The following is a 26410-nucleotide window of genomic DNA, read 5'->3' as shown; positions in this document are numbered from 1 at the left end:
TGGCTAGGGTATATGGTGGCTGTTATATAGCAGAATCCCTTGTATCTGTAGTCAGGGTTGGTTGTTTCAGTGCTGACAGTGACTAGGTGGTGGCCCGGGAGAGGCCTTCTCTGTGGCAGCCCCTAAGCTGTGGCACTCTGAGGCAGAGCTTGGGAAAGTTACTTTTTTGAACTACAACTCCCAACAGCCCAATCCAGTGGCCATGCTGGCTGGGGCTGATGGGAGTTGTAGTTCAAAAAAAGTAACTTTTCCAAGCTCTGCTCCAAGGTGTGTTGGGCAACTTCATCGTACAACTTTCGGCGAATGCTGCAGGCCTTCAACACCTGAGAGGTATAGTTTTAGGACCCCACCCTGTTTTCAACTGTTTTTATTATGTGATTTTAAATTGTTGTAACCTGCCCTGGGACTTCTGGGAGAAGGGCAAGTAATAAATTCTGACAAAAACAGCAACAGTAAATTGCTGGATATCAGCCTCAGTGCACAAACCCTTTGATCTGGTGGATTTCTTTGTCTGCTTCCCCACTCTGTAAGAACAAGCTGTGAGGCAGCTTTGCAGTTGAAATGCCACTTCCCACGCCCTAAATTGATGTATCTGGAGGTCTTGCCTGTTTCTTAGCCTTGGGCTAAAGTGTTTGCTGTTGTCAAGTTACTGGGGAAAGGCAACAGAGACAAACGTATGAAATTTGCATCCCGCCTTTCCTCTCGAAGGAGCCCAGGGCGGTAAACAACAAAATATTAAAACAGTACAATTTAAAATCAAATAGAAACATATTTAAAAGATTTAAAAACAATTAAAAAACAACCTTAAAAACATGTAGAACATTTAAAAGCAAGATCATACCCTCCACAGTTAATTTCACGGCTGCACTGAAATTCTCAGCCATCAAATGCCTGGGTAAACAGGGATATTTTAAAATTTCTCCTGAAATTCAATAACGAGGGAGACAGGGGGACCTCACCAGGGAGTGCATTTCACAAACAGGGAACTGCCACCAAAAAGGCCGTGTCAATGTAATTGCATAGGGTGGACTGGCTTCCTATTTGTTTCCGGGCTAAATTCAAAGTGCTGGTTTTGACCTATAAAGCCTTACACGGCATGGGACCGCAATACCTGGTGGAGCGCCTCTCCCAATATGAAACTACCCGTACACTGCGCTTAACATCTAAGGCCCTCCTTCGAGTACCATCACATCGAGAAGCTCGGAGGGTGGTGACTAGAAATAGGGCCTTTTCGGTTGTGGCCCCCGAACTGTGGAATGGTCTCCCTGATGAGGTGCGCCTGGCGCCAACGCTGCAATCTTTTCGGCGCCAGGTGAAAACCTTTTTATATTCCCAGGCATTTTAATGTGTACTATTAATATTTATTGATGTATTTTGCTGCTGTTTTGATTATTTTTGTTTGATTCCATTGTATTATTGTATTTATATATTCTCTGATATTCTCTGATTGTTTTATTATTATGTACACCACCCAGAGAGCCCTTGGGCTTAGGGCGGTATATAAATTAAATTAAATAAATAATAATAATAAATAAATAAATAAAAAGTGGTGTAGTAAACCCTCCCGCCCCCCTTCATAACTGAAACTGAAGACCACCTAATAAGATTGGCAGCAAGATTCAGGATAGACAGAAAATGAATCTGTCCCCAGCTGTGAGGTCAGGTTTTAAAGTTGGCCTTAAAATGGGATTTGGAGACTTTATGGAAGATTAGTTTTTCCATGGCTGTTAGCCCATGAAAGTGAAGAGGAACTTGTAGTTTTCAGGGTGTACAGTGGTTGGGGACTGAATAGCAGGAATGGGCTGTTTTCATGTCTTGGTTGTGTGCTCCTCAGAAGCAGCTGGCTGGACGCTGTGGGAAACAGGATGCGAGACTAGGTGGACCTTGGATCTGACCCAGTGGGGCATGCCTTCAGATGTCGTTGGGCCACAGTTCCCACAATCCCTGACCACTGGTCCTGAAGGCTGATGGGAGTCCCGCATTATCTAGAGAGCCATAAGTTTCCCATCCTTGTTGGGCCAAGTCTTAATTGCTAAGTTTATTTAAGAGTCTTTGGGAAATCAAGGTATACAATGTCTACCGGATCTCCCACTATCCAAATGCCTGTTAACACTCAACAAATTCCAAAAAGGTGGTGAAGCGGAACTTGTTTTGCAGAAGCCAGGCTGATTCTTCCTCAGCAAAGCTTGTTCTATGTTAGGAGTGGGGGACCTTTTTGGCTACCTCACGGGCCAACCTTGGCAGGTGTGTGGAGCAATACACCTATCAATCACTTTATTGACAACCTGTCAAAATCCGTTGTGCTTGCAAAGCATGCCCCACATCCCTCCTTTCAAGCTCTGCAACTGTAGGTTGAAAGGAGGAGGTGGGGCAGCTTGGAAGGCCCACCCCACGCCGATTGCTTCAATTTCCAAAAAGGCTCAGCACGGGGCAGGCTTGCTACAACAAGCAGACCTGGTTTTTTCTTCATCGCTATGTGAAGGAGCAGTCCCTGCCCAAAGCCAATGCCTGCTTCCCGAAGTCACTGATGAAGGAGCAGGCGTTTGTTTTGCCGTGCTGTTTGAAGCAGTCTCCCCCGCCCTTCTTTAAAGGGCTTCGAACAGTGCTTGCGTGGGTCGCTCTCTCTTTGCATCAGCCGATCTGGGTTTGGGTGTGCGAGAGACTGATGACTGGGAACAGGATCGCGCAGCCAAGGCAGGATTAAACCCTATTCTCTTGCCCATCAGTTGACATCATTAGTGACAATGGCCAAATTGGACTCCTTGGGTGGCAGTGATTGGCCTGGAGGCTAGAGCTTCCCCACCCTGGACTTGTTCTAGCACACTTTTTATTTCCCGAAGTTTTATAGTTTACATAAGGAGTAGAAGTTCCAGGTAATGTTAAATCACTTCTCCTGGTATTTAAAAATTCGTTACTCATTTTCTGACCTTGAGATAAGATAAATAAGAGTGAGAGAAACGCTGACCGCAGCCAGTCCATTGCTATCATGCCCAGAAATCCCTTTGATGACATTCTCATGTGTCCCCAACCATGTAACAGTTTGTGCTTCTAGTTTCTCTCAGGTTTAGTCTTCACCATAGACAGAAAGGCCATCTATTCTTCCCTCTGCCGATTCCTCCTCTAAAAATGTTTGCTGTTTTTGTTGGCTTTGCTCCTCCCTTTCCTCCCTTGTCTTCCTATCTTTGTTCTCATTCAATTAGTAATTGCTTCCTGAATGGAAACCACATGGCTGCTTTGGCGTGTGTGACTTTACCTTTTTGTAGTAATAAGCCTTACATTTCTTTATTCTTTCAACTGCCACTCTTAACAGACCAGTTATTTCTGCACTCTGGTATATCTACCAAAAACTCTTTAACACATAGATTTCCTTTCTGACAACCAAGAACAGTGTGGGGCATAAAACGTCCCAAGGAATTCCCAGCAAATTCCAGTATTTAGGATACTTATTTACCCTAAACAATGGAGAGCATTAGGGTATAAAATGCCCTGTTGTTGTTGTTGTTGTTGTTTATTTCTATCCCGCCTTTAGGCCAAGAGGCCCTCAAGGCGGCTTACAAAAAATAAACACAAATATAAAAATACATGAATAAAAACAATACAATTTACAAAAAGCAACAGTTACAACATCCAATAAAAATACATTAGCAAATCAAATTTGGGTTTCTGAAACAAAAACTAATCCAGGGAAGCAGAATTAAGTTCTTCTGACGCAACCCACTTAGAAAACAGTACGAGTCTTGTTTTGGGACATTGTCCAACCCTGGAATACATCGGCCCCATTCGCATTGCCTCTGAACTAGAGATTGTGATTTGTTTTACTCCCAAGGAACCACAGTGAGCAAGCCAAAAGCAGACTTGGGTGAAGTACATGAGACACGCGGAGGGAAACATACTACAGTCCTTGGTTTGGACACAATGAAAAGCCACAAATTGTGGTGTGTCTTCTCAGAAAGTGTCCAAGATCAGGACTTTCACAGTAGACTGCCAAGTGTGGCTTACCATGACATGCTGAGGAGGCCACTGGAATTTGGCTTGTGGTAGCAAATTGTCCTTCCCAAAAGTTTATAAGGTTGCTTTCTTCTGTCCGTTGTATAAATCTATGGTGCGGCCGCATTTGAAATACTGTGTACAGTTCTGGTCGCCTCATCTCAAAAAGGATATTATAGAGTTGGAAAAGGTTCAGAAGAGGGCAACCAGAATGATCAAGGGGATGGAGCGACTCCCTTACGAGGAAAGGTTCCAGCATTTGGGGCTTTTTAGTTTAGAGAAAAGGCGGGTCAGAGGAGACATGATAGAAGTGTATAAAATTATGCATGGGATGGAGAAAGTGGATAGAGAAAAGTTCTTCTCCCTCTCTCGTAATACTAGAACTCATGGACATTCAAAGAAGCTGAATGTTGGAAGATTCAGGACAGACAAAAGGAAGTACTTCTTTACTCAGCGCATAGTTAAACTATGGAATTTGCTCCCACAAGATGCAGTAATGGCCACCAGCTTGGATGGCTTTAAAAGAAGATTAGACCAATTCATGGAGGACAGGGCTATCAATGGCTGCTAGCCATGATGGCTGTGCTGTGCCACCCCAGTCAGAGGCAGCATGCTTCTGAAAACCAGTTGCCGGAAGCCTCAGGAGGGGAGAGTGTTCTTGCACTCGGGTCCTGCTTGCGGGCTTCCCCCAGGCACCTGGTTGGCCACTGTGAGAACAGGATGCTGGACTAGATGGGCCACTGGCCTGATCCAGCAGGCTCTTCTTATGTTCTTATATCCTTGTAGAAGGAGGATCTTGGGGGAGGGTGGGAGCAAAGTGCATACAGATCTCTACCTTGAGACCTTGATGACCTTTTGCCAGCCTGGCATGACATTAATGGATCAGTAGTTTGGCTGAGTCACCAAGTTTGGTGCAGTGTCACCAATATGCAGATGACACTCAGCTCTATCTCTCATTTAAATTTTCACCGGAGAGGGCTGTGGAGAACATGTCCAAGTGCCTGGGATCCGTGAGTGGATGGATGGGTAGGAACAGGTTGAAGTTGAACCCTGATAAGACCGAGGTACTACTTGTGGGAGACAAGGGAGGGTTAGGAGATGTTGACCTGGTGTTTGATGGGGTGAAGTTGCCCCTACAGGACTAGGTCCGCAGCCTCGGAGTTGTTCTTGATTCCAGGCTGTCCATGGAGGCTCAGATTTCGGCTGTGAGCCGGGCAGCTTGGTATCAATTACATCTTATATGTAAGCTGCAACCCTACCTCCCTGTTCAACAGCTCTCGCTCGTGGTACATGCCCTGGTCACCTCTCGATTAGACTACTGTAATGCGCTTTACGTGGGGTTACCCTTGAAAACGACCCGGAAATTACAACTTCTACAGAATGCAGCAGCGCGCTTACTTACCAACAGCCGCCGCCGGGATCACATCACGCCAGTATTACTTGATCTACACTGGCTGCCGGTTGTCTTCCGAGCCCGATTCAAGGTGTTGGTATTAACCTTTAAAACCCTAAACGGTTTCAGCCCTGCTTACCTGAAAGAGCGCCTCCACCGCCACCAACTATGCCGCCCAACTAGATCAGCCACACAAGGCTTTCTCTCAATCTCGCCAACCAAAACAGTTAGGTTGGTGGGTACTAGGGAGAGAGCCTTTTCTGTGGTGGCCCCCACTCTCTGGAACTCCCATGTGATCTCCGACATGCCCCTTCCCTAGACATATTCCGCAAGGCCCTGAAGACGTGGTTATTCCAACAGGCCTATGAGGTCCTTGGGACGGGTAAATCTCCATGATTTGTCATCTGTCGTATGCTGCTAATATAACTGTTTTTATATGTATCGATGACTGTCCAATATTTTATTTATTGTTATTATGTGATTGCATTTGAAATTTTTGTATTTTATCTCATTTTAATGTACGTCACCTAGAGTGGCTAATTGCCAGATAGGCGACAAACAAATTAAATATTATTATTATTATTATTATTATTATTAAGGAAGCATCGCGTGTTTTGGTGAGACTTAGTGGTGCTGAAAGATAACCACTGTTCTTGCATATTGCCTACGATGGGGTGCCAGCCAGCATGGCATCCTGGGACACAAATGTATCAACAGAGCCCTTGTCTGGTGCCCATAGGATTCCCCTTCTCCCAAATTAGGCTTGAAATAGGCATTCCACTGGAGCTGATAGAATAGGTTGCATTGTATGCTTGGTCGCAGGTTTGCAAGTGTGGCCATGAGCCCCAAAAGATTGGCAGCTGGAAACCTACAAGAAGCTGTAGATCTATTTTTTGTTTCCGTATGTTTTTTTCTTAATGCATTTTAATTTTTTTTAGAGGACTTGCCAAGCTCAAATTAATTTGTGCCTAATGCCTCCTCCTCCTTCCCCCCTCCCAGAAATGGCTAATTTATATGCTAATTAGCCTGATGGAAATCGATGGCGCCTGCAGATCAATAGTGGATCCTACGGGCGCTGTTGACCGGGCCAGCTAATGGAGTCCTTCCGAGGTGGCGTCAGCATTGAAAACGGAACAATTAGGGAGGATAAATGGGACATTGTGGGGTGGGGAACGCTTGAGTGCTTCATATTTGAGTGATAAGAGTTCATTGCTGCTTCTCCTCCCCTCATGTAGGAGGGTTTCCTCTTCCGTCGTGTTCTCTGTGCGTCCTCTGCTTTATTTCCCCCTAGAGGTTTCAGTAAAGCATGACCAGGTGGTGAACTGTGGTTTGGAAAAGCCTTCCCAATCTCCAAGGCGCTGTGCATGTCCATGCTGTGGATCCACACCAGCACTAAATACATTGGTGGGCACAGAATTCAGCTTCCTGATCATCTGTATCTGTTACATTATTAAAAATAAATCAAGTTTCTAGGCCTTAAGGTTCTGCAGGTTGACTTGCAGCTCTATAGGCCTGGAGGCAAGGCCCGGTGAAATCCCCAAAGCCAAATAGGTGGCCAAATGAGACTTCATTCAGTGCTCGGGGTGGAGATGGGGCAGAGCTTAGGTGCTCCCTGGATTATTTGCTCCTTCCTAGGATAAGCAGAAAGCCCCCCCCCAAATAAATTTTGCAAGATAGTTGGGTGCAGGTCACAGACTTTTATCTTTTCTCAGTTAAGGATTTAGGGTATATTGGTGAAGGTTGTGTTTGACGCAGAGCCCTGTTGGAGCTTGGAGAGAGTCCCTCCCTTGCTGGAATAGGATGGAAGAGGGTGCCTGCTGTGGTGCTTCCTTCTTCTGTCTCCGCAACTGTGTCTACCTCAAGGCTCCAACTTGGTCCTCCCTGCGTGGGATGCTCTCCATTCCTGGGCCTTGCTGTCTTTTGGCCCTCCGAGGCTCATATCGGTCTCTAACGTGTCCCTTGGGAGCAACGCTAAGCCGCTTGGCTGACCCTTTGAGATTAAAAGAAACACTCCATGCAACCAGCCGCCCTCCAAAACTATTTGCATGAAATACTGCTGGCAAGAAGCAAACGCCTGGATTGGTTGTTGCTAAGCGACATAATAATCATCAGGAAATTAGGCTCTCTTCTTTATTTCTCTCTCTCTCTCTTCCCCCCTTTCCCTCCCTCCCTCCCTCTCCCAACCCTGGAGTATCTGTGCAATTGCTGGTCTGTGTGGAACAAAGGCAGATCAGCAGGATGCGTTCGTGCGTGTGGAGCTGATTCCAAAAATGACATCCTCCAAGAGGAGCGCATGCAGCGCACCTCCAACAGCTGGGAAGAGCAAGTTGATGTGCACCTCTTAGCTTAGACATTCTCACCCAGGCCTTGCCCCACATCAAGGTCTCGAAAATGGCCCTTTTCTGAGACTGAGGTCTGGTCTGCGAAGAAGATGCTCTTGTCTGCCTTTGGGGATGTGCAGAATTGAAGGGCTGGAGTGTGGAGCAGCCAACCCCCTGAGGACTGTGCCTGCCTTCTGACTTGAACCACAAATACTGGTAGCCTTTTCCCCTTAAAATGTGGATGTAGTGGAGGTAGGTAAAGGACATGTCCAGGTGGACTTTGTTAGCAGAATGCTTTGAACACCATGGTCTGTTTTGCTATGGGGGAGATGGTGTGGTCTCTGATTTGTGTGTGTGTGTGAGAGATCTTGTTATGGATAGGACTGTTGACTTTGTATGTTTGCCACATAATAGCTAGCTTCCTGCAAAGCTCACATTTTCTAAAAGGACAATGCAAGTTTCTAGACCTCTAGATAGAACATAATTTTCAGTCAGTGTCTGAAAGACTTCAAGCACGGGGGTTTGGTCAGGCATTCCAGTGGGCTGCTGGGCTTCCAATATGCCAGATGCCTCCTTTAATCCTCCCCATGTGGATCCCTGGGATGCAACCTCCTTGCAGTTTTGGAGAGTGATAATTGAAGGTCTTAAAGTTAGAGTGTTGGACTACGACCTGGGAGACCAGGGTTTGAATCCCCACACAGCCATAAAGCTCACTGGGTGACCTTGGGCCAGTCACTGCCTCTCAGCCTCAGAGGAAGGCAATGGTAAACCACATCTGAATACTGTTTACCATGAAAACCCTATTCAAAGGGTCGCCGGAAGTCGGGACTTGAAGGCAGTCCATTTACATTTTAATGTTTTAAACAAAGCTTGTAATGGCAAGTCAGGAAGTTGGGAGACCCTTCCATGTGACAAAAGGCTGTAATGACTAGGTTTGGTTGATGGCTCGTTGGTCTGTTCTGGCAGTTAAGAATCTTTTCTTGGTATTCAAGGTATTTGATGCCCCCCCCCCCCAAATTTCCTTCTCTCTTTGACTGAGGGTAGGTTCATGACATGCTAGTAACTTTCATGTAGTCTAGACTTGTAAACTTGAGGCAGCCTGAAACTTAGTTTTGAGTCGGAGTTTCTCTTTGTAGAATCAGATACCTCCAGTCAATATCTTCCAAAATACTGACAAAATTCCTGCAGTGAGGTGCCAGCAACCTCCCTCTTGCTGTGTGTCTTGCTTTCTTGCCAAGGGGTGAACGCACATGTGTGTGTGTGTGTGTGTGTGTGTGTGTGTGTGTGTGTGTTGTTGAACAGTGCATGTGGTGGAGGCCATGCAGAAGGTTTGGGATCCAGTTCTCCACTTCTCCAACTCAAAGGATCTTGGTTAGCTGTGTGGGTCTGACGGGAGTTGAAGTCTAAAGCATCTGAAGGGCACCAGGTTGGGGAAGGTGGGAAGAGAAAAATGCTGGGCTGGGTTGACTAAAGGTATGATCTGGGATAAAGCACCTTCCTGTGCTTCATGTTTTAAGATTTGCCAGAGTTTTCTGCAAAGTCTTGCTCTGCAAGTGTATGAACCTATCTCACGTCAGTTTCTAGAGAAAGTCCTGAATCTCCATTTTTAAATTTCCTTTTTATAAACGCCTTTAAAAGCAATAATCCTATGCAGTAAAGCTCATAACTGACCCGCCAAGAGGCAGTTGGGGTTATGCCATTTCATTCATGCCCAGAGGCTGCTTGTACAATTGTGTTTCCTACTGAAATGCTCCACTTTTCTGTGGCGTGGAAGTGTGGATATGAGATTTCACTAAAAGGGCTGTTGAAATGACCTTAATTAAAGCAAATTTATCTCTTCTCCCTGGAATTTTACAGATTATGATGAGTTGTTGAATGATTTGTTTTGCCGCTAAAGGTTTGTTGCTGCTGCTTGGGCCTGTTGTATGGATTTCTGTATTTTTTACAAAATTGTAATGCGGTTTTTTTCTTTTTAAAGTTTTTAGTTGCTTAGAGGCAGTCTATGTAGCAACTAACTAATTCATTGAATGAATAATCAATGGGAGGAAAATGATCCCCTGTATGCCCAGAATAGTAGAGGTCTGAGGCTGCAATCCTAAACACACTTACTATTAAACTGAGTGTGGGCTTGTGCAGCCACTGCCAGAAATCCAATCTCTCTTTTCAAGTTTATTATTATCCTACACTTTATAAGCACCGTCAGATGATGACGCTGATCACTCAGTTAGCGCCTACAGACTTCTATTCTCCCCCCCCCCTGCATTTTTTGGGGGACATCTAGGCTGATGAAGAATTTTGGGGAACTTGAAAGCTTTCACACTTATTTTATGACATTTTGTATGGCCTAACAAAAGATATTAAAATCCACATTTAACATTTTCTAAGCTCTGTATATATATTAAGAGATAAGGTAGTTGCTGCCCAGAGGACCACAATCTAATACATCTGCTTCAACTTCTTGGGACAAAGGGCTTGCGACGATGCGGCTAGTGAGTCATTGCAAAGCTTGCCCTTCTTGGGTTATTAAACTTGCCAAGGAGAGGATCCAGAGTGTAGTCAATGTGTCTTTGTGGGAGGGAGTGTTTGCAGCTGCCCTGTAAGAGACGGTGATTCAACCATTTGTGAAAAAGCCCATCCTGGACCCATCGGTTTGTGACAACTGCCGGGTTGTGCCACAGCAATTGTATGCATTGGATGAAACAGATTGTCTTGACCCATTCCAGTCTAGGTCCAGGCTTGGTTATGGGACTGAATCAGCCTTGGTCGCCCTGATGGATGACCTTTATCGGGAGAAGGACAGGGGGAGTGTGACCCTGTTATTCTTACTTGATCTCTCGGCGGCTTTTGATACCACTGACCATGGTATCCTTCTGGGCCGACTTGGTGAGATGGGTATCGGAGGCACTGCTTTACAGTGGTTCTGATCCTGTCTCCAGGGTTGTCTTCAGAGAATAGCATTGAGTGACTGTCTTTTGGCCCCCTGGCAGTTGTGCTGTGGGGTGCTGCAGGGTACTATCTTGTCCCCCATGTGTTTAACATGTATATATTGGAAGCAGTCATCGGGAGATTTGGGGTGAGGTGTCAGCAGTACACTGATGATATCCAGCTCTTTCTTTGTAACATCTGAATTGGGAGAGGCTGTGCAAGCCCTGGACCGCTGTCTGGACTTGGTGGTGGGCTGGATGAGGGGCAGTAAACTAACTGAGTCTGAATCCTAGCAAGACGGAGGTGCTATGGGCTGTTGGTTCCCAAGTTCATAGAATTGGTAAGTTTCCTGCTTTGCATGGGACTGTACTCCCTCTGAAAGAGCAGGTTTGTAGTCTGGGGGTACTCTAGGCTGGATAACTGTAATGTGCTCTCCGTGGGGCTGCCCTTGAAGTTCGTCCGGAAGCTGCAGCTGGTGCAAAATGCAGCAACGTGACTGCTCACTAGGTAGGGCAGGATATTGGCAAGATGTTAACCCTGCTGCTGCAAGAATTGTACTGGCTGCCCATTAGTTACCGGGCAACGTTTAAGGTACTGGTTTTGGTCTATACAGTAGGGCCCCACTCATACGGCGGGTTACGTTCTGGACCCCCGCTGAAAAGCGAAAACCACTGTAAAGCGGAACTCATTGAACAGAATGGCGCGCAACGCCTGAAAACCGCCATAAAAGCGGAACAAGCGCCGTATGAGTGGGGCTTTAGTCTAATTGCATCTAATTGAGACCGCTGCATTAGCGAAGCGCTGTAAAGCGAAGTGATGTAAAGCGGGGCCCTACTGTATAGCTTTGGACCAGGATACCTAAAAGATCATCTTACCCCTTGCATACCCAGTCGATCAGCGTGCTCTACATGTAAGGACCACCTGCAGATCAGGAGGTCCTTTCCTCACTATATTGGAAATGGACCTTTAGTGCTGTGGCACCTACCCTTTGAAATTAGACAGGCGCCGTCTCTGTTGGCTTTTCAGCGCCTACTGAAGACCTTCCTCTTTCAACAAGCCTTTTAAGTAGAGGCCGTATCCCAGTCTGCATCTGTGCTAGAATTGTTTTAAATATGTTTTTTAAAGAAGTTTTGTTTCTAAGATGTTTTTAAAGATGTTCGTAGTGTTTTATTGCTTGTTTGCTACCCCGGGCTCCTTCCGGGGGGAAGGGTGGGATATAAATGTAATAACTAACTAACTAAACAAACAATCCCGAAGGGGAGGAAAGATGCATGCTACAAAAGAAAAAAGGAATGGGGAGGGAAGAGGAAAGCAAGCATTAGAGCATTAGCTGCTGGGTGAGACTAGGTTGGTCTCCCGCTTGGCATGATAATCTTCCTGGGAGGAAGGAGGTGTAGCCTCTCCCAGCAGCCATAGGCCACCTTGCTGGCTACAGAAACCAGAGTGTGCTTGCCTTCCATTTTGCAGTCCTACGGTAGCTGGATATTGGAGCAAACGAAGCCTCATTGCGAACTATTTGTCCACCTCATCCATTTTCCAAACCATCAATGCATCCGTGTTCTTTGCAAAATAAATGGCCTTCCTTTATTTTACTCTTGTAATTTTATCATCCGTTGCTGTAACCTTCTCCATTATGGCTAGCTCCCATCCTATATACCATAAGGTCTTTTTTTAAAATGTAGTTGGGAACAGAAGCATCTTTTTGCATGCTAGTTTAGTCCAAGGGTGGGGAACCAATTTAGCCGTTCTGGGGGCCACTTGCTAGTGGTGGAAGGGGCCAGAGGTAAAAATGGACAGAACAAATGTAAATTTTGCCTTTGTATAGTAGGCTAGTTTCCACACTCGCACCCTTCTCTCTGTCCTCTATCCAGGGAAGCAAGAGACATGATCAGAGTTCAAGGACACATTTCCAGCCAGGCAGAATCGCTCTGGGTTCAAAGCGGGACCAGTGATGGGGGTAGCCTGGGGAGAGTTTCTGATGTTGGGCTTTCTGCTATCTTGGGGCTCAAAGTCCTGGTCAGATTGCCTGTCGCTGAGGTGAGATTTGCACTCAGGCCTGAACCTCCATGTCGCTGCTTTGTATCTCCTCACAGCTGTAGCCGGCCTGCCAGGATCATCACCCATCCCGCCATCTTGGCCTTTGTCCTTCTTTTGGGGCCTGTTTGGTGCCCTGGATGGTTACCATGGAGAACGAGCAGCTGCAAGTCCCTCCTCCTACCAGCAGCGCCACGGCCACCAGCGGCAGCAGCAGCAACGGCCGCCAGGCGGGGCCACAGATCTCCGTGTACAGTGGGATCCCTGATCGCCAGACTGTCCAGGTAAGTGGATGGCAAGTCGGACGAGGAGAAGATTCCCCACGTTGACAAACTCCCTGCATGCGACATGAGCTGTGAGCAAGATCACGTGCAGAAGCAGAGGCTGAGGCCGCCTGTGCCGTCCGGGGTTGCCGTGTGAATGTGAGGGCATCCCTGCTAGGCCCGATGCCTGGGCCAGTGCCACTTGGCAGCCTGTCTCCCAGCAGACAGGTGCCTCAGGAAGGCCTACACTCTCTGCGCCCCCAGTGGTGGCAATCTGTGCCATCAGCTACTTTAGAACAGGGGTGGACCATCTGGCTGAATTTCTGCATGGGGGCCCTTGGCTGAATTTTGAGGCATGCAGAGGTGTACTGCTTCTGAACATGGAGGCTTCACCTTGGCTGAATTTCCAGGTGTGCAGAGGTGTACTGCTTCTGAACATGGAGGCTTCACCTTGGCTGAATGTTCAGGCGTGCAGAGGTGTACCGCTTCTGAACATGGAGGCTTCACCTTGGCTGAATTTTCAGGTGTGCAGAGGTGTACTGCTTCTGAACATGGAGGCTTCACCTTGGCTGTCATGACTGATTGTAGCAGATACTCCTGTCCATCATTATTAACTTGCCTAACCCTTTATAAGAACTTAAGAGCCTTGCTGGATCTGTCCAAAGGCTCTACCATTCTGTTTGCCATACCGGCAAATGAGGTGTTTCTGGCCTACTCCTAAGTGGCAGCTTGCCCCCGCCCTCTCCGCCCCAGTGACTGGTATTAAAAGGTACACTGCCTCTGAACCTGTAGGTTCCATCCCGCTTGACAGGACCAAAATGTCCATCTATCTAGTCCAGCATCTGGCTTTTCAGAGGGGCCGGCCAGATTGCTGGAAGGCTGAGTCGGGTAAACCGCAGTGTCTATGCGTGGAAGAGTAGCCCAGCTGTGGAGGTGGCCCCCCACACCATGGAACTAGACGCAGCGTCTCCCACAGCACCCCCATAGCATGAGGAGCAGGAACTGTAACAGCTACTCCAGACCAGTGTGGCATCCTTACAGCGGCTTCCCACCATCGCCCAATACATTTTTCAGTACTTCTGTAGAGATGTACGATTGGGATGATTATCCCCTGATTTAAAAAAGTTTCTTTCGTCTTGTATTGGAAGGCTACAGTGTGAGAAGGCAAGACCGGCTGCTGTTCAGTCCAGTAGAATGGTCTTGAACAGAACAGAAACGTAAATAAAATCCAGGGTATACGTTGCAACCTATTATCTACTGTACTGCCACAAAGAAATGGACTTTGTTATGGTTTTATACCATCCATGAGTTCTATTTATTCCATATATAAATTATACATTTACGTTATGTATTTATAAGCTTTATATTACTTATTGTATAATTGTAAACGTTTGCAGGTTCAATACTTTATTGCGTTCATACTGCGTACATAATATACATATTTATACATACCCCACAGTGAGCGGCTCAGGGGTGACGTGCCCTGCCACCTGTGCAGCCGTGGGCAAGTGGCATAGTCCCAAGGAGCCCAGTTGCCCCCCAGCTGGCAGTTGCGGACAAGGAATGGGCTGGCTAGTGCAGGTGTGGCAAGCTGAGCAGGCCCTGGCCAGCTGGGGAGGACTAGCCTCAGAGGGAGGCAATGGTAAATCCCCTCTGAATATCTCTTACCATGAACACCCTATTCATAGGGTAGCCATAAGTCAGGATCGACTTGAAGGCAGTCCATTTCCATACATATATACACAATATATATATATATATATATATATATATATATACACATACACACACACACACACACACACACACACACATAGCTGTGCTGATTTTGGCCTGCAACTTTGTTTCCTTGGGCATTTCTTTTGGTTTTTCAATCATTGCCAACGGATCACTCAGTAGCCTGCTCTGAGAGATTTGCGAATCACTTTGGTGAGAGATTTGTGTGCCACTTTGAGTGGAAAATTGCTGTGATCCATGCTAAACTTGGTGCTGCAGTTGGTTCATGCTCAGGTTCCTGGAGTCCCGTCAAAGCATAGCTGGTGGGATTGGTTTCAGTTACTGCAACCCGAGGATGTCGACAGGATGCTTGTGGCTGTGAGGGTGACTCTGTACCCTCTTGATCCCTACTCATCATGGCTGGTGAAGTCTCGTAGGAGGGGATTGACTGGATGGGTCCAGGGAGCGGTTAATGCTTTGCTACAGGAGAGAGTTAAGCCCACCACCTTGAAAGAGGCAGTGGTGTGGCCCCTCTTGAAGAGGTTCTCCTTGGACCCAGAGGTTTTAGCAAACTACCATCCAGGCTCTAACATTTCCTTCTTGGTAGCCAGCCAGCTGTAGTAGGCATGCTGGGAGGAAGCAGATTATCTAGATCCACACCAGTCTGGTTTCCGGGCCAGTTTTGCCTCCAAAATAGCCGTGGTAGCCCTGATTGATGACCTTTATTAGGAGAGAGATGGGGGAGTGTGACCCTGCTGGTTCTCCTTGACCTCTCAGTGAATTTTTACACCATTGACCCTGGTGTTCTCCGGAGCAATTCAAGGCGGTGGGAGGTGGAGGTACTGTTTTACAGCAGGTCTGCTCCTACCTGCAGAGTCACTACCAGAAAGTAGAACTAGGAGATTGTTGCTTAGTTCCATGGGTCCATTCCGTCATCCATGCTCTGGTGACCTGTCTGAACTACTGTAATGTGCTTATGTGGGGCTGCCCTTGCTGATGGCCCAGAGGCTGCAGCTGCTTCACTTCCCAGCTCCAGCTGCAGGGTGAGTGGGGGGGGGCAGGGCGAGCGGGGGCGGGCAAGCAGGCAGGGGCGGCAGGGCAAGTGGGGGGGCGAGCGGAGAACCACCATCTGGAGTGAGTCCGGAGTTCACCCCTGCAAGCCGGAAAGGGTCAGTCTCTCTCCCCCCCCTCTCTCTCTCCCTCTCTCTCCCTCACCTCCACAGCTCTTCACCTCCATTCTGCTGCTGCCTTCTCCTCCTTCATCCTTGCCCCTCGGGTTTCTCCCTCCACCGTAAAGTTTTGTAGCAATTTTCTCTCTCGCCACTTCCTCCCTCGAGCCTCCTAACACAGAGCACGAGGGAAGAGCGACGCTGAGCAGAAGCCCAGTTTGAGGCACATGTCTTTCGTCCACCAATCAGAGGAGCAGAAGACAGTGAATTACAGCCATCCAGACAGGAGGTCATCAAGAGCATGGATTTAGGGTTTGATTTGCTAGTATTAATTAACACCTTGAATTGGGCCTGGTAGCTCACTGGCAGCCAGTGCGGTGCTTTCAGGACTGGTGATACGTGGTCCCATTGGGCTGCCCCACTTACCAGCCTAGCAATTCCTCATCAGGTGCACCCTAGTGGGACCATACGTCACCCGTCCTGAAAGTGCTGCAGTGAGCTACTGGGCTGAATTCAAGGTGATAATGATGGCATTTAAAGTCCTACTTGTTTGGAACCCAGTGCCTAAAGGAGCACCTTCCCCAGTATCAACTGTCTTGGACCCTACAATCAGCAGGGGAGACCCTTTTGCTTGTACTTCCACTGGGGGCTGCCTGGTTGGCACTGACCTGTGACAGGGCCTTTTCAGTGGTTGTCCCTTGTTTGTGGAATGCCCTCCCTGCTGAGGAGTGCGAGTTTCCCTCACTATTGACTGTTAGGAGGGATTTAAAAATGTTTCTGTTTGATGCATTTGATGGCTGAAAGATACTGTGCCTAGACACCCTGAGATCACAGGTTTTTAGCCTGTTTTTTAGAATGCTTTTAAAAGTTGTTTTAGGGTTGGTGAGCTTGCTACCCTGGCCTCCTTTAGGAGGAAGGGAGGGATATAAATTGAATAAATAATAATGATATTCTGTCTGGGCACGAGTGCCTGTTCCTGAGGAGTGGAAGAGGAAACAAGTGCAGGTTCAAAAGTTCCTGTAAGGCAGAAGGAGAGGCTTAATTTCCCACACGGAAAACTTGGGAAAGAGGCTGACTTTCCCAAACTGCCCTCTTGAGTACGCTGGAATGCAGTGCTTGGGAGGGAAAGGTGTGTGACTGTTTCTTAACCCCTTTACCTGCTTCTGAGGCTTTGGGCAATGAGTTGGGGATGGCTGAAAGGAGGGTTTCATTTGTGTGTCTGTGACTTATCCCATCCCACCTGCTGCATTAATCTAGAGTTCAAGGACCTGAATAAAAGCTGTAGATCGGGGCCCCGTGGCTATACCTGTTGGACTTCAGCTGCTGTCATTCCAAGCCAGCATGACCAATGGTCATGGATGATGGGAATTAGATTGATTGATTATTTTTAGTAATGTGAGCTGGTGATGTTTCTGTCTTTTTTTCTCTCTATGATATTTGCCAAAATAAAACAAAATGTGTGTGTGTCTGTCCGTCGAGCTTGGTCATGTGGCTGAGGCAGATGGGAGTTTCTTGTCCACCACCCTTGCCCTACAGGAAGCCAGCATGGTGCTCTCCAGACGTTGGACTCCAAGTCCCATCAGCCTCTGCAGCCAGTATGGCTGCTGCTGATGGATGATGGGAGTTAAGAGTCCAGCATCATCTGGAGGGCCATAGGTTGGCCACCACAATCTACTGCCTGGTGCAGTGTGCATTGGATGCTTCTCAGTCATAAACCCTAAATCGGAGGTAGCCAATGTGGCACACTTCAGATATTGCTGGACTTTGACTTCCATCATCCCTGATCATTGGCCATGCTGGCTGGGGCTGATGAGAGTCCAACATCACCTGGAAGGACCATGGATTCTCCATCTCTGAACTGCAAGCGTTATTCAGGTTCCGAAGGTCTTTTGGCTGGCTGTCCTCTTGTTTGCACAAAGGAAGCAAACTAACTAAAGCAAAGGTCCCCATCCTTTTTGGACCTCAACCCCCCCCCCCACAAACAGGCAGAAAAAGCAGGCTGTACCTCCCCCCCACAAAGAGGCCACCCCCTACCAAGCAACTAAAACACTCATTTTAATGAAGAGCAGTGGACTTTTGTGGGGTACCAAGAGTATATCTGGGAGTGCCACAGTGCCCACAGGCACCACATTGGGGACCCCAGGATTCTCTTGTATTTTCTTTTTCTTTTTAATTTCACTTTTAATTATACACGGTGTGGATACTGACAGGATTTGTTACACAGAATTAGAGAGAGAGATGACATAAGATTCTCTTGCATTTTCAGTGCAATATGGCTGAGCCAGCAACTTCAGTATAGTTAGCTACAGTATAGTAACTTCAGGGTTTGGGCTCCTATTTATTTATTTATTTATTTATTTATTACATTTATATACCGCCCCATAGCCGAAGCTCTCTGGGCGGTTTACAGCAATTAAAAACATTTAAAACAAATATACAAATTTTAAAACACAAAAAACAATTTAAAACACAATGTTAAAAAAATGGAAAGTTTGAGCTCCTAGAGCCTTTCCAGGAATTAACGGACAAGAATTGCAGAATTGGCTGCGTTATAAAATGCTATACAACAGTCTCCCTCTTAAAATGTTAATTTTATCTGGAATCTGTAAGGAACCATCGCCCCCTAGTGGGTCTTGGAGAGCAGTTATATGTAAGCTGTGTGTCAGGCGACTCTGTGAGTGAGTGAGAGAGAGACTAGCTAGTATGTTATGTTAAATTAACTAACCAACGGGAACTCTGGGAGTTATTGATCTTAGTGTGCCTCCAGGTTGGAAGGAGTCTACCTTGGAGCAGGAACTCATTCAGAGACATAATGAGTAGCCTCCTCTGAGGACAAGTAATTCTGCCATTTGTCTGCACTGACATCTAGCAGAAAGTCGATGTTCCAAAATAATCTTCCCTTGCAGGAGCATTGCTTCCCATGTTTCTTTGTGTGCCATTGCCCTTAGGTGCGCGTCCAGTTTTAATTTGGGTGTCACGACTCTCAGAAATGTTTGTAGAGCAAAGGCTGGTGGCAGCCGAGCTTTTATTTTTACTTGCAGATTTACAAACCTCTTCACAGCCAAAAGCTACTGAAGTGGTGTCCAATAAGATAAAATATGTTTAAACATTTAACCATCCGTCTCATTTGGATGCCTGTTTGGACATATGGACTGCCTGTATTAATTTATACATTTAAGTCAGGGTTCATTAGGTTTCTACCTTTTTCTCTCTATTATATTTGTAAAAATAGAATTAAAAATGTGTGTGTGTGTGTGTGTGTATGTATATATATATAAGAAATCTTGTCCCTGGTCATGTGACTGGTGTGGGCGGGAGTTCGTTGTCTAGAAGTTCTCTATCCTTGGTCTACAGGAAGGTGGTGTGGTACTGTCCAGATGGCCAGCATGAAAGGGGAGTGTGTTAGCCACTGACAAGAGTGCCATTGAAAGCAAGCCTTTATTAATTCCTATTTCAAAAAGCCAAGACAAGTTGTGGAGCGTGAAAATTCTGCAACTGCAGCAGCAGCAGAGACAGTGAATCCTGGTGATAGCTTCCCATCTACATCATCAAGCACTTTGCTAGCAGCGGGAGATAAGCATGTAGACACTGAATTTGGTCATTCAAGCAGTATCTCTGACAGTGAGAAAGGACAGTGATAGAGAAACAGAAAGCAGTTTTCAGGTCTGGCTGGATTGTTCTATAATGTTAGAAGATTGTTATATAGCCCATACTATAGCCAGCCTGGATTTTTTGCATTCCGCCATGTTAAATTGAAAATAAAATTGATGTTCTGCTGCTTCCCATAAGCTTATTTCAAAACAAAATCTTACAAAAGTTATAGTCCTGAGCTCAGAAACGCTTGCTTAACAGCCCTCTGAGTTTTCGTGGCAATACTCAAAACAATCAGAGAAAATACAGAGTTCAAAGTCTAAAACAAGAGTAAAATAATCCTGACCCCTGTTGAACTTTTTTCTGTCAGAGTTCTCATAATATGTTCAAATTAATTAAAAATCAGCCATGTTCACATAGTACCTGTAATCCTATTACTGACCTTGCCCCGTACTCTGACCTTCATCTTTTGCAGTTTAAAAAGTAAGAAAAATGCCTGACTGATTTTAATTAAAGAAATTTAACATTGGAGTCTATGATGGTGCAAGCATGCTCAGTAAGAACCAACTGTCAGTGTTCTAAAAGCCAGACTCACAGCCACTTAGTATGGCTGATCAGGGAGCTGCACCCATGCCAGACATTTATTCCACTTTGAACAGTCATGGTTTTCCCAAAGAATCCTGGGAAGCGTAGCTTGTAAAGAGTGCTGAGAGTTGTTAGGAGATTCCTATTTTCCTGACAGAGCTCCAATGGCCAGAGTGGTTTAACAGTCAGCCCCACTTCTGGGGATTGTAGCTCTGTGAGGGGAATAGGGCCTCTCCTAATAACTCTCAGCCCCCTTCACAAACTACACTTCCCAGGATTCTTCGGGGGAAGCCATGACTGTTTCCGGTGGAATAAATATCTGATGTGGATGTGGCCAGGGACAGTTTTGGTTTAAATTTGAGTGGGAGACTACATGTGTCTGCTGTAGAATAAAAAGGTGGGGGTAACCCTGAACCCTCCCCCGAAACCATTAACAATGTTTTCCTTTTGGAAAGGAAAGGGGCTTTCTCTCTGCCCAGTGCCTGCCCACCCAATCTTCTCCTCCCCCTCCCTGCCCCTCTCCTGTGGTCAGTTTCACCCATCCTAAGCATGATTGCACAGCAGTAAATCCCACTGAACTCAATAAGCATGCAAATGATCAAACCTGCCCTCTCCTCCTCTCCCCTCTTGCCCCTCCCCTCACCCTTCCTTCCCGCTCTCCCTTCCTCCACCCCCTCTCATCTCCCCTCTTCCTTCCCCTTCCCCTCCCCACTCCAGCCCTTCCTCCCCCTTCTCCCCCTGTGCTCAGTTTCACCTATCCTAAGCATGATTGCACAAGAGTGAATCCCATTGAACTCAATAAGCATGTAAATGATCAATCCATTCTCAGTAAACTTGCACAGGATCTCATTTCTTACCTTCTGGATTAAAAAGCAGGGAACGCTAACAGGCAAAAACCCCCTTGAGGTTTAAGAACATACCTGTACTGAACAGGTATTTCTATCAAACTTTAAAAAGCGGGGAAATCTGGCATCTATAGTGAATACACCAGGGGAGCAGGAGACCTGACCTCCTCTCTGAGATATTGGGCTGCCCTAAAAATTTGTCAAAATACAAACACAATTTGGGTTGGTCTTTCACAGTCCAATCCACTTCCTGCGTAGCTTAGAATAATGCCTCTGAGCATATTGTGAGTGGTGGCAACACCTGCAATTAGGACTGCATCTCTAAAGATGTGTTTGTTGTTCTTACTTTGTTTCTTTCCTGTGATACTAATGTTTCTACAGAGAATCTGACCTAGAAAATTATATTTATCTCATTATTCATCCTAGAAATCTGTGTCAAATTTATTTTTATTAATTTCAAAGCCTTTTTATTGGTCAGTGTCATGATGGTGAAAACAGCCTTTTGCGTTTCAAACTGGCGATTACACTCTATTTCTATTTTGGGTGCATTAGCAGTTGAATCTGAAACAGCAACTTTCATGTAACGTTAGACTGATTACAATATGTTGCTACTTAAGCATAGAATGTTGCTTGACCTTAAACACTGAACAAACTTGGCTTGCCCAAGATGCATGTATTCAGCCTGCTATGCTCAAATCACTCCACAAGGAAGGGTATGCATGGTCAATTAAAAACACAGAGCACACCTAGAAATTTGCTAGAATATATATTCCCCTCCCACTGTTTTATCTTGTGCAAACTGAGAGACTTCTCATGTCCACTGGAGGCTATTCTGCAGAATAGTCAGTGCCATTGTTCCACAATTGTTTTTGGAGTTTCTTTAGTGTAAATTACGCAAAGTGTTGCTGTTCTCACACATCCACAGAAACAAAAGCAAAAGAAAATTTACTGTAGGAAACTTCACTAAAATTGCAAAGTAAATCAAACATGTTTAAAGTGAATCTGAACGATATCAACTGTCTTCTTATTGTTGCTTCCTCCCTGGTCAAACAAGATAAGCACAGCACCTGTCTTGTTTCTGTTACTTGGGTTATTTGAGTGTTGCCACCACTCACCATATGCTCAGAGGCACATGTTACCAAATTCTTCCAAGCTACACAGGAAGTGGATTGACTGTGAAAGACCACCCAAATTGTGTTTGCATTTTTACAAATCCGTAGGGCAGTCCAATATCTCAGAGAGAAGGTCAGGTCTTCTGCTCCCCTGGTGCATTCACTATAGATGCCAGATTTCCCCGCTTTTTAAATTTTGATAGAAATACCTGTTCACTACAGGTATGTTCTTAAACTGCAAGGGGTTTTTCCTGTTAGTGAATATAATTTTGAGAAGGGACCTTGCACTTCTGAATTTGCCTCTACACTACTGCAGGCAGGAAGGATATATGGGGCCAGGTGGTCTGAAGAGTGCCTTCAGGTAGCTTCTCTGGGATCAAATGATGTTCTCTTATCCAAGCTCTTAAATAAAAGAAGGGAGATGGTTCATTTTCAGCTGGCTCAAAAAGCAGTGAGGAGAAATTTGTGGCATTGGGAGGGATGGGGGAAAACGGGTGAGCCTGCTAGGTTTCCATCTCTTTCTTGTACTTATGAAGGGACAGAAATGATCAGTGGCAACCTCTCAGGTATTATTTTAGATCTGGGAGTGTTTTGATTCAAATGGCTTTCTGTAGCTGATGGATGGAGTGGAGGCGCAAATATAAATTTTGTGCCGTTATTTTGAGAGGAAAATAAAATACTTGCAGGTCTGGGCCAATCCCCTTGGCATTCCCTGTTCTGAACTGCCGTCTCCTGCTAGCTTCTCCAATAGAAATAGAGAGATGTATCCACTGTTAGTCCTATGCAGAGGAGACCCATTTAAATTAATCAGCATGGTTAACTCAGGTCCATTAATTTCATTGGGTCTACTCTGAGTAGGACTTAGTTGATGAGATCATCTAGTCCAACTCTGCTTGATGCAAGAAACCTACAGCGGGAGCATCTCCAAAATCTGACCCAGATTTTTAATTAGTGTTTTTAAATGGCAAAAAAGGCAAAATGAACAAAACTGAACATATCAAATCATTTCTCTACTTCTGTCATAGCAGTCTCAAAATCAGTGGTGGCTAACAGTGTTCGGCCTAAGGGAGGGATTCACCTTTGACCAACCCTGTGTAGGGGTCCACCACACACCCTCTCAAGCACACACATGGCGCACACATGGTGCGTAGCCTCCCCCCTCAGTTGATCATGCAGAGAAGTGGGCGAGTCGCCCCCTTGCTGCTCAGCTGATGACTGGGCAGGGGGTGATGTCCATCCGCATCAGGGTGCTGGGCGCCACCTACTCCAGTGGTATGTCGACATATTTAATTTTATTTTATTTTGCTGTGGCTGCCACCAAATTCCATGGGGTCTTAAGGAATCAGAAAAAAATTGCCTGGGGGTGTGGATGAAGCCCCCAAACTGGGCGTTAGCAACTCCTGTTCTGAATCAAACACTTGGTTCATAGTCAATAAGAATTGTGTGTCCTTTTAAAGAAACATTGAAGACCCCCATTTTCAAAGGAAGTGATCAGCAGTTGCAGTTTGTCTGCATGTAAAATGTCCCAGAGTTTTGCACCAGTAGCCGTAACCCGAGAAGCAGATGCCTCCTTGCTCTTTCTCGAAATGGTGCTACTTGATTTTGTTTGGTTTGGTTTTAATTGAAAACCTGGATTTTTTAGGTTGGAGTTGGGGAGGAGCTGCAGCTGGGGGAGGTTCTCCTGGAGATGCTGAATGGAAACTTTAGCCCTGGCCAGCTTCTTTCTACACCCCTCCCCCTCCCTTTTGGGTGTCAGAGACCAAAGGCTAGAGGTCATCTTTGTCCTGCTTCGCTGTGCTGGCTGTGGGAGAGGCGGAGATTGTCCTGAGGCAGCCTCTGGAAAGGGGAAAAATCCGGGACCCGAAGGATTGGAGACTTGGATAGCAAGGGGTTGGACGAGAAAATTCCCTTTTCCTTGGAACATCATGCATTTCAGCGATTTGGAAGCTGCATTTTAGCATCTCCTGGTCCAGAGAGGCTCTTCGCTCTTGCTACTGGAGCTGCCTGCCGGCCCGCCTCCCTTCCTCCTTGCCCGCCCTGCCTTCCATCCTTATTGTCCAAGGTATCTAGCTGTCCTGGGGACCCAGCCCAGAGCTTTTAGAAAGGCTTGGCCATCCTGTTTCTGAGCTTTTGACAGCCTGTGATCAAAGAGCTGTGTGCTTGGGGTGGGGAAGCTGGAATCGGGGGCAGAGTTGCCAGAATCCTGCGTGTCCTGGTTTGGGGTGGGCGCCATTTGGAGTATGCATGCAGCTGCTTGCACCCCCTGCTCTGCCCGCTAAATCATGGTTGCATCTTGCCAGGAGAGGGTGTGTGGGTGCACATGCATGAATACAGGAGACTGTGTGAATCCCAGCATATTACGCTTGATGAGTGTTATGGGGGTGGGGGAAGGATAGGGTCTCAAAGGGCCTTTGACCCCACATTGGTGGTGATGGTAGGAATGTAATTCCAGTGGAGGAATCTGTGTTTGGGGTGGGGCGGGGAGTGGGGTTTATTACTGTTTGTGTTGTAGAGGCGACAATCCAGGCTGTTTGAATAGCTATGCCTACCGCTTCCTTGGCTGCTGGTATATGCCACTTGTGAAATGTATCATTCCCGCAGGGGGAGAGAGGCTGGAAAGTCTGTCTGCAGCCATGGTGTGTGTGGTTTTTGGTTGAAGTGCGACGTCCCATTTGTGTGCTTGCTGCTCTAGTTAAATTGCTACTTGGTGCCAATGTTTTGCATTGGAAAAGCATGGAATTGGCTGCTTGGCTCAGAATTCAGGATCTTGCCTTTTTTTCTGTTTTCTTTTTAAAGCAAGTTTCTAGTCCCTTTTTATGTCTATGAAGGCTGGTGCGTAAGCAGCGGACGTAGATGGAAGCAAAATTGCTAAAAGCCAGAGAGGGGCTTCTGTTTTGCATGGTGATAAAGTAGCCAGTGTAGTTTCTTTGCAAAACTCTTACCAAACTGTTTCTGTCCCCCTCCACCGCCCCAGTTCCATAATGGTGCCCAAAATTGACTACTTCAGACAGCCTCTGTAAATAGACAGAGAAGCAGAAAACCAGTGATGGGTGAGGAGAAGCCAGGGACAAGAACTGGCAAGTGAGAGATTTCAGAGCAATACAAAACCAACAAAGTCAGCCCAAGACCATCATCAAAAGCCAGCAAGTGGGGTGGTGGTGGTGGAAGTGGTGAGGAATGCTTAGTTATTATGCACTAAAATGCACTAAAAACATTCATCTGAAAGGCTTGGGAAAATGAAAAGGTCTTTGCGTGACCCTGAAGAGACCACAAAGATGATGCCAGGAGAGCCTCTCCGGAGAGACTCTCTTTAGTGGCCACCCACATCACCTCAGTCATGCAGATTCTGAAGAACAGCCTCTAATTTATATGTCCGTGGTGTTTGCTGACTATGACAGTGTTTGCCAACCTGGGGTGCTCCAGATATTTTGGATTGGAACCCCCCCACCCTCGCGGACATCTCTTTTATTGAGCGTTTATTATGATTTGTGCTCAGGATGGTGTCTGGGCCGCTGGACGTAATTCTTCTTTCAATACTGTTTTTGCATGATGCTGCAAGAGGTAGGACCCCAAATAGATGGGCTTGAATGAGGAAAAAAGGGATTTCGATAAAACATTAGGAAGAATGTGGTCTCTCCAGACTCGTGTTTTTTGCAGGTGTATTCTGTAACATGCCATTGGCCCCATCTGCGCTATATAGCAGAGCCCCGCTTCTCGGCGCTCCACTTTTTGGCATTCTGCTAATATGGCACCAGCGGGGCGATCAGCTGGAGGGCGGTCTGGAGCTCTCCAGCTGATCTCGCTGGAGGAGGGGAAGATCAGCTGTAGAGCGCTACAGCTGATCTCCTTCTCCTCCGGCCCAATCAGCGGGTTAGGTTCCAGACCCCCGTGCTACAGCTAATCTGCTTTTCGGCACTTTTGGCTTTTTGGCGGGGGTCTGGAACCTAACCTGCCATATAAGTGGGGCCCTACTGTACATTTGATGCAGTATTATGCCACTTTTAAGTAGTCATGGCTTCCCCCAAAGAATCCTGGGAACTGTTCAGGACACTGAGAGTTTTCAGGAGGCCCCTATCTCAGCCCTCTCAGAGCTAAAGTTCCCTAAATTTCCTGGGGAGAGGGATTGATTGTTAAACCACTTGATCTAAATCCATTTTTTATCATTCAAACCCATCTATTTGGGGTCCTACCGCTTGGAGCATCAGAAAACAAAATCTGCTCATGTCTCAGTGAGCCCTTTAAATAAATTATTTTGTCAATGACTTGTTGCAGAATAGATCCACAAAAAAACCTGCCAGTCTGGAGGGGCCCCAGAACTGCAACTCCTGGGACAGGAGTTGTAGTGGAAGCCATCTGGAGAGCACCAGGCTGGCAAAGGCTGATTCATGGTTTGCCGTTTTGAGCAGAAAAACAAGATAAGGAATCAGGTATGGCTCCAGTTGCATATATAGTTGAAAGTGCATGTATCT

General features: G+C 46.4%; 1 protein-coding gene across 2 annotated transcripts in view; it reads left to right on the top strand.

Moving 5' to 3' along the window:
* The window catches only part of PHC2 (polyhomeotic homolog 2), a 120827-nt gene that overhangs the window by 24428 nt on the left and 69989 nt on the right, over window positions 1–26410 (top strand). For both annotated transcript variants that reach the window (XM_061600561.1, XM_061600559.1), the window contains exon 2: window positions 12720–12944. In XM_061600561.1, the coding sequence (XP_061456545.1) occupies window positions 12801–12944 (144 nt within the window). In that variant the 5' untranslated portion in view covers window positions 12720–12800. The remainder of the gene's footprint in view (window positions 1–12719; window positions 12945–26410) is intronic.

This window comes from Rhineura floridana, chromosome 18 (assembly GCF_030035675.1).
Source record: "Rhineura floridana isolate rRhiFlo1 chromosome 18, rRhiFlo1.hap2, whole genome shotgun sequence".
NCBI classification, from domain to species: domain Eukaryota; kingdom Metazoa; phylum Chordata; class Lepidosauria; order Squamata; family Rhineuridae; genus Rhineura; species Rhineura floridana.
The sequence above is the reverse complement of the archived record's forward strand: the minus strand, read 5'-3'. Positions and strand labels throughout refer to the sequence as shown.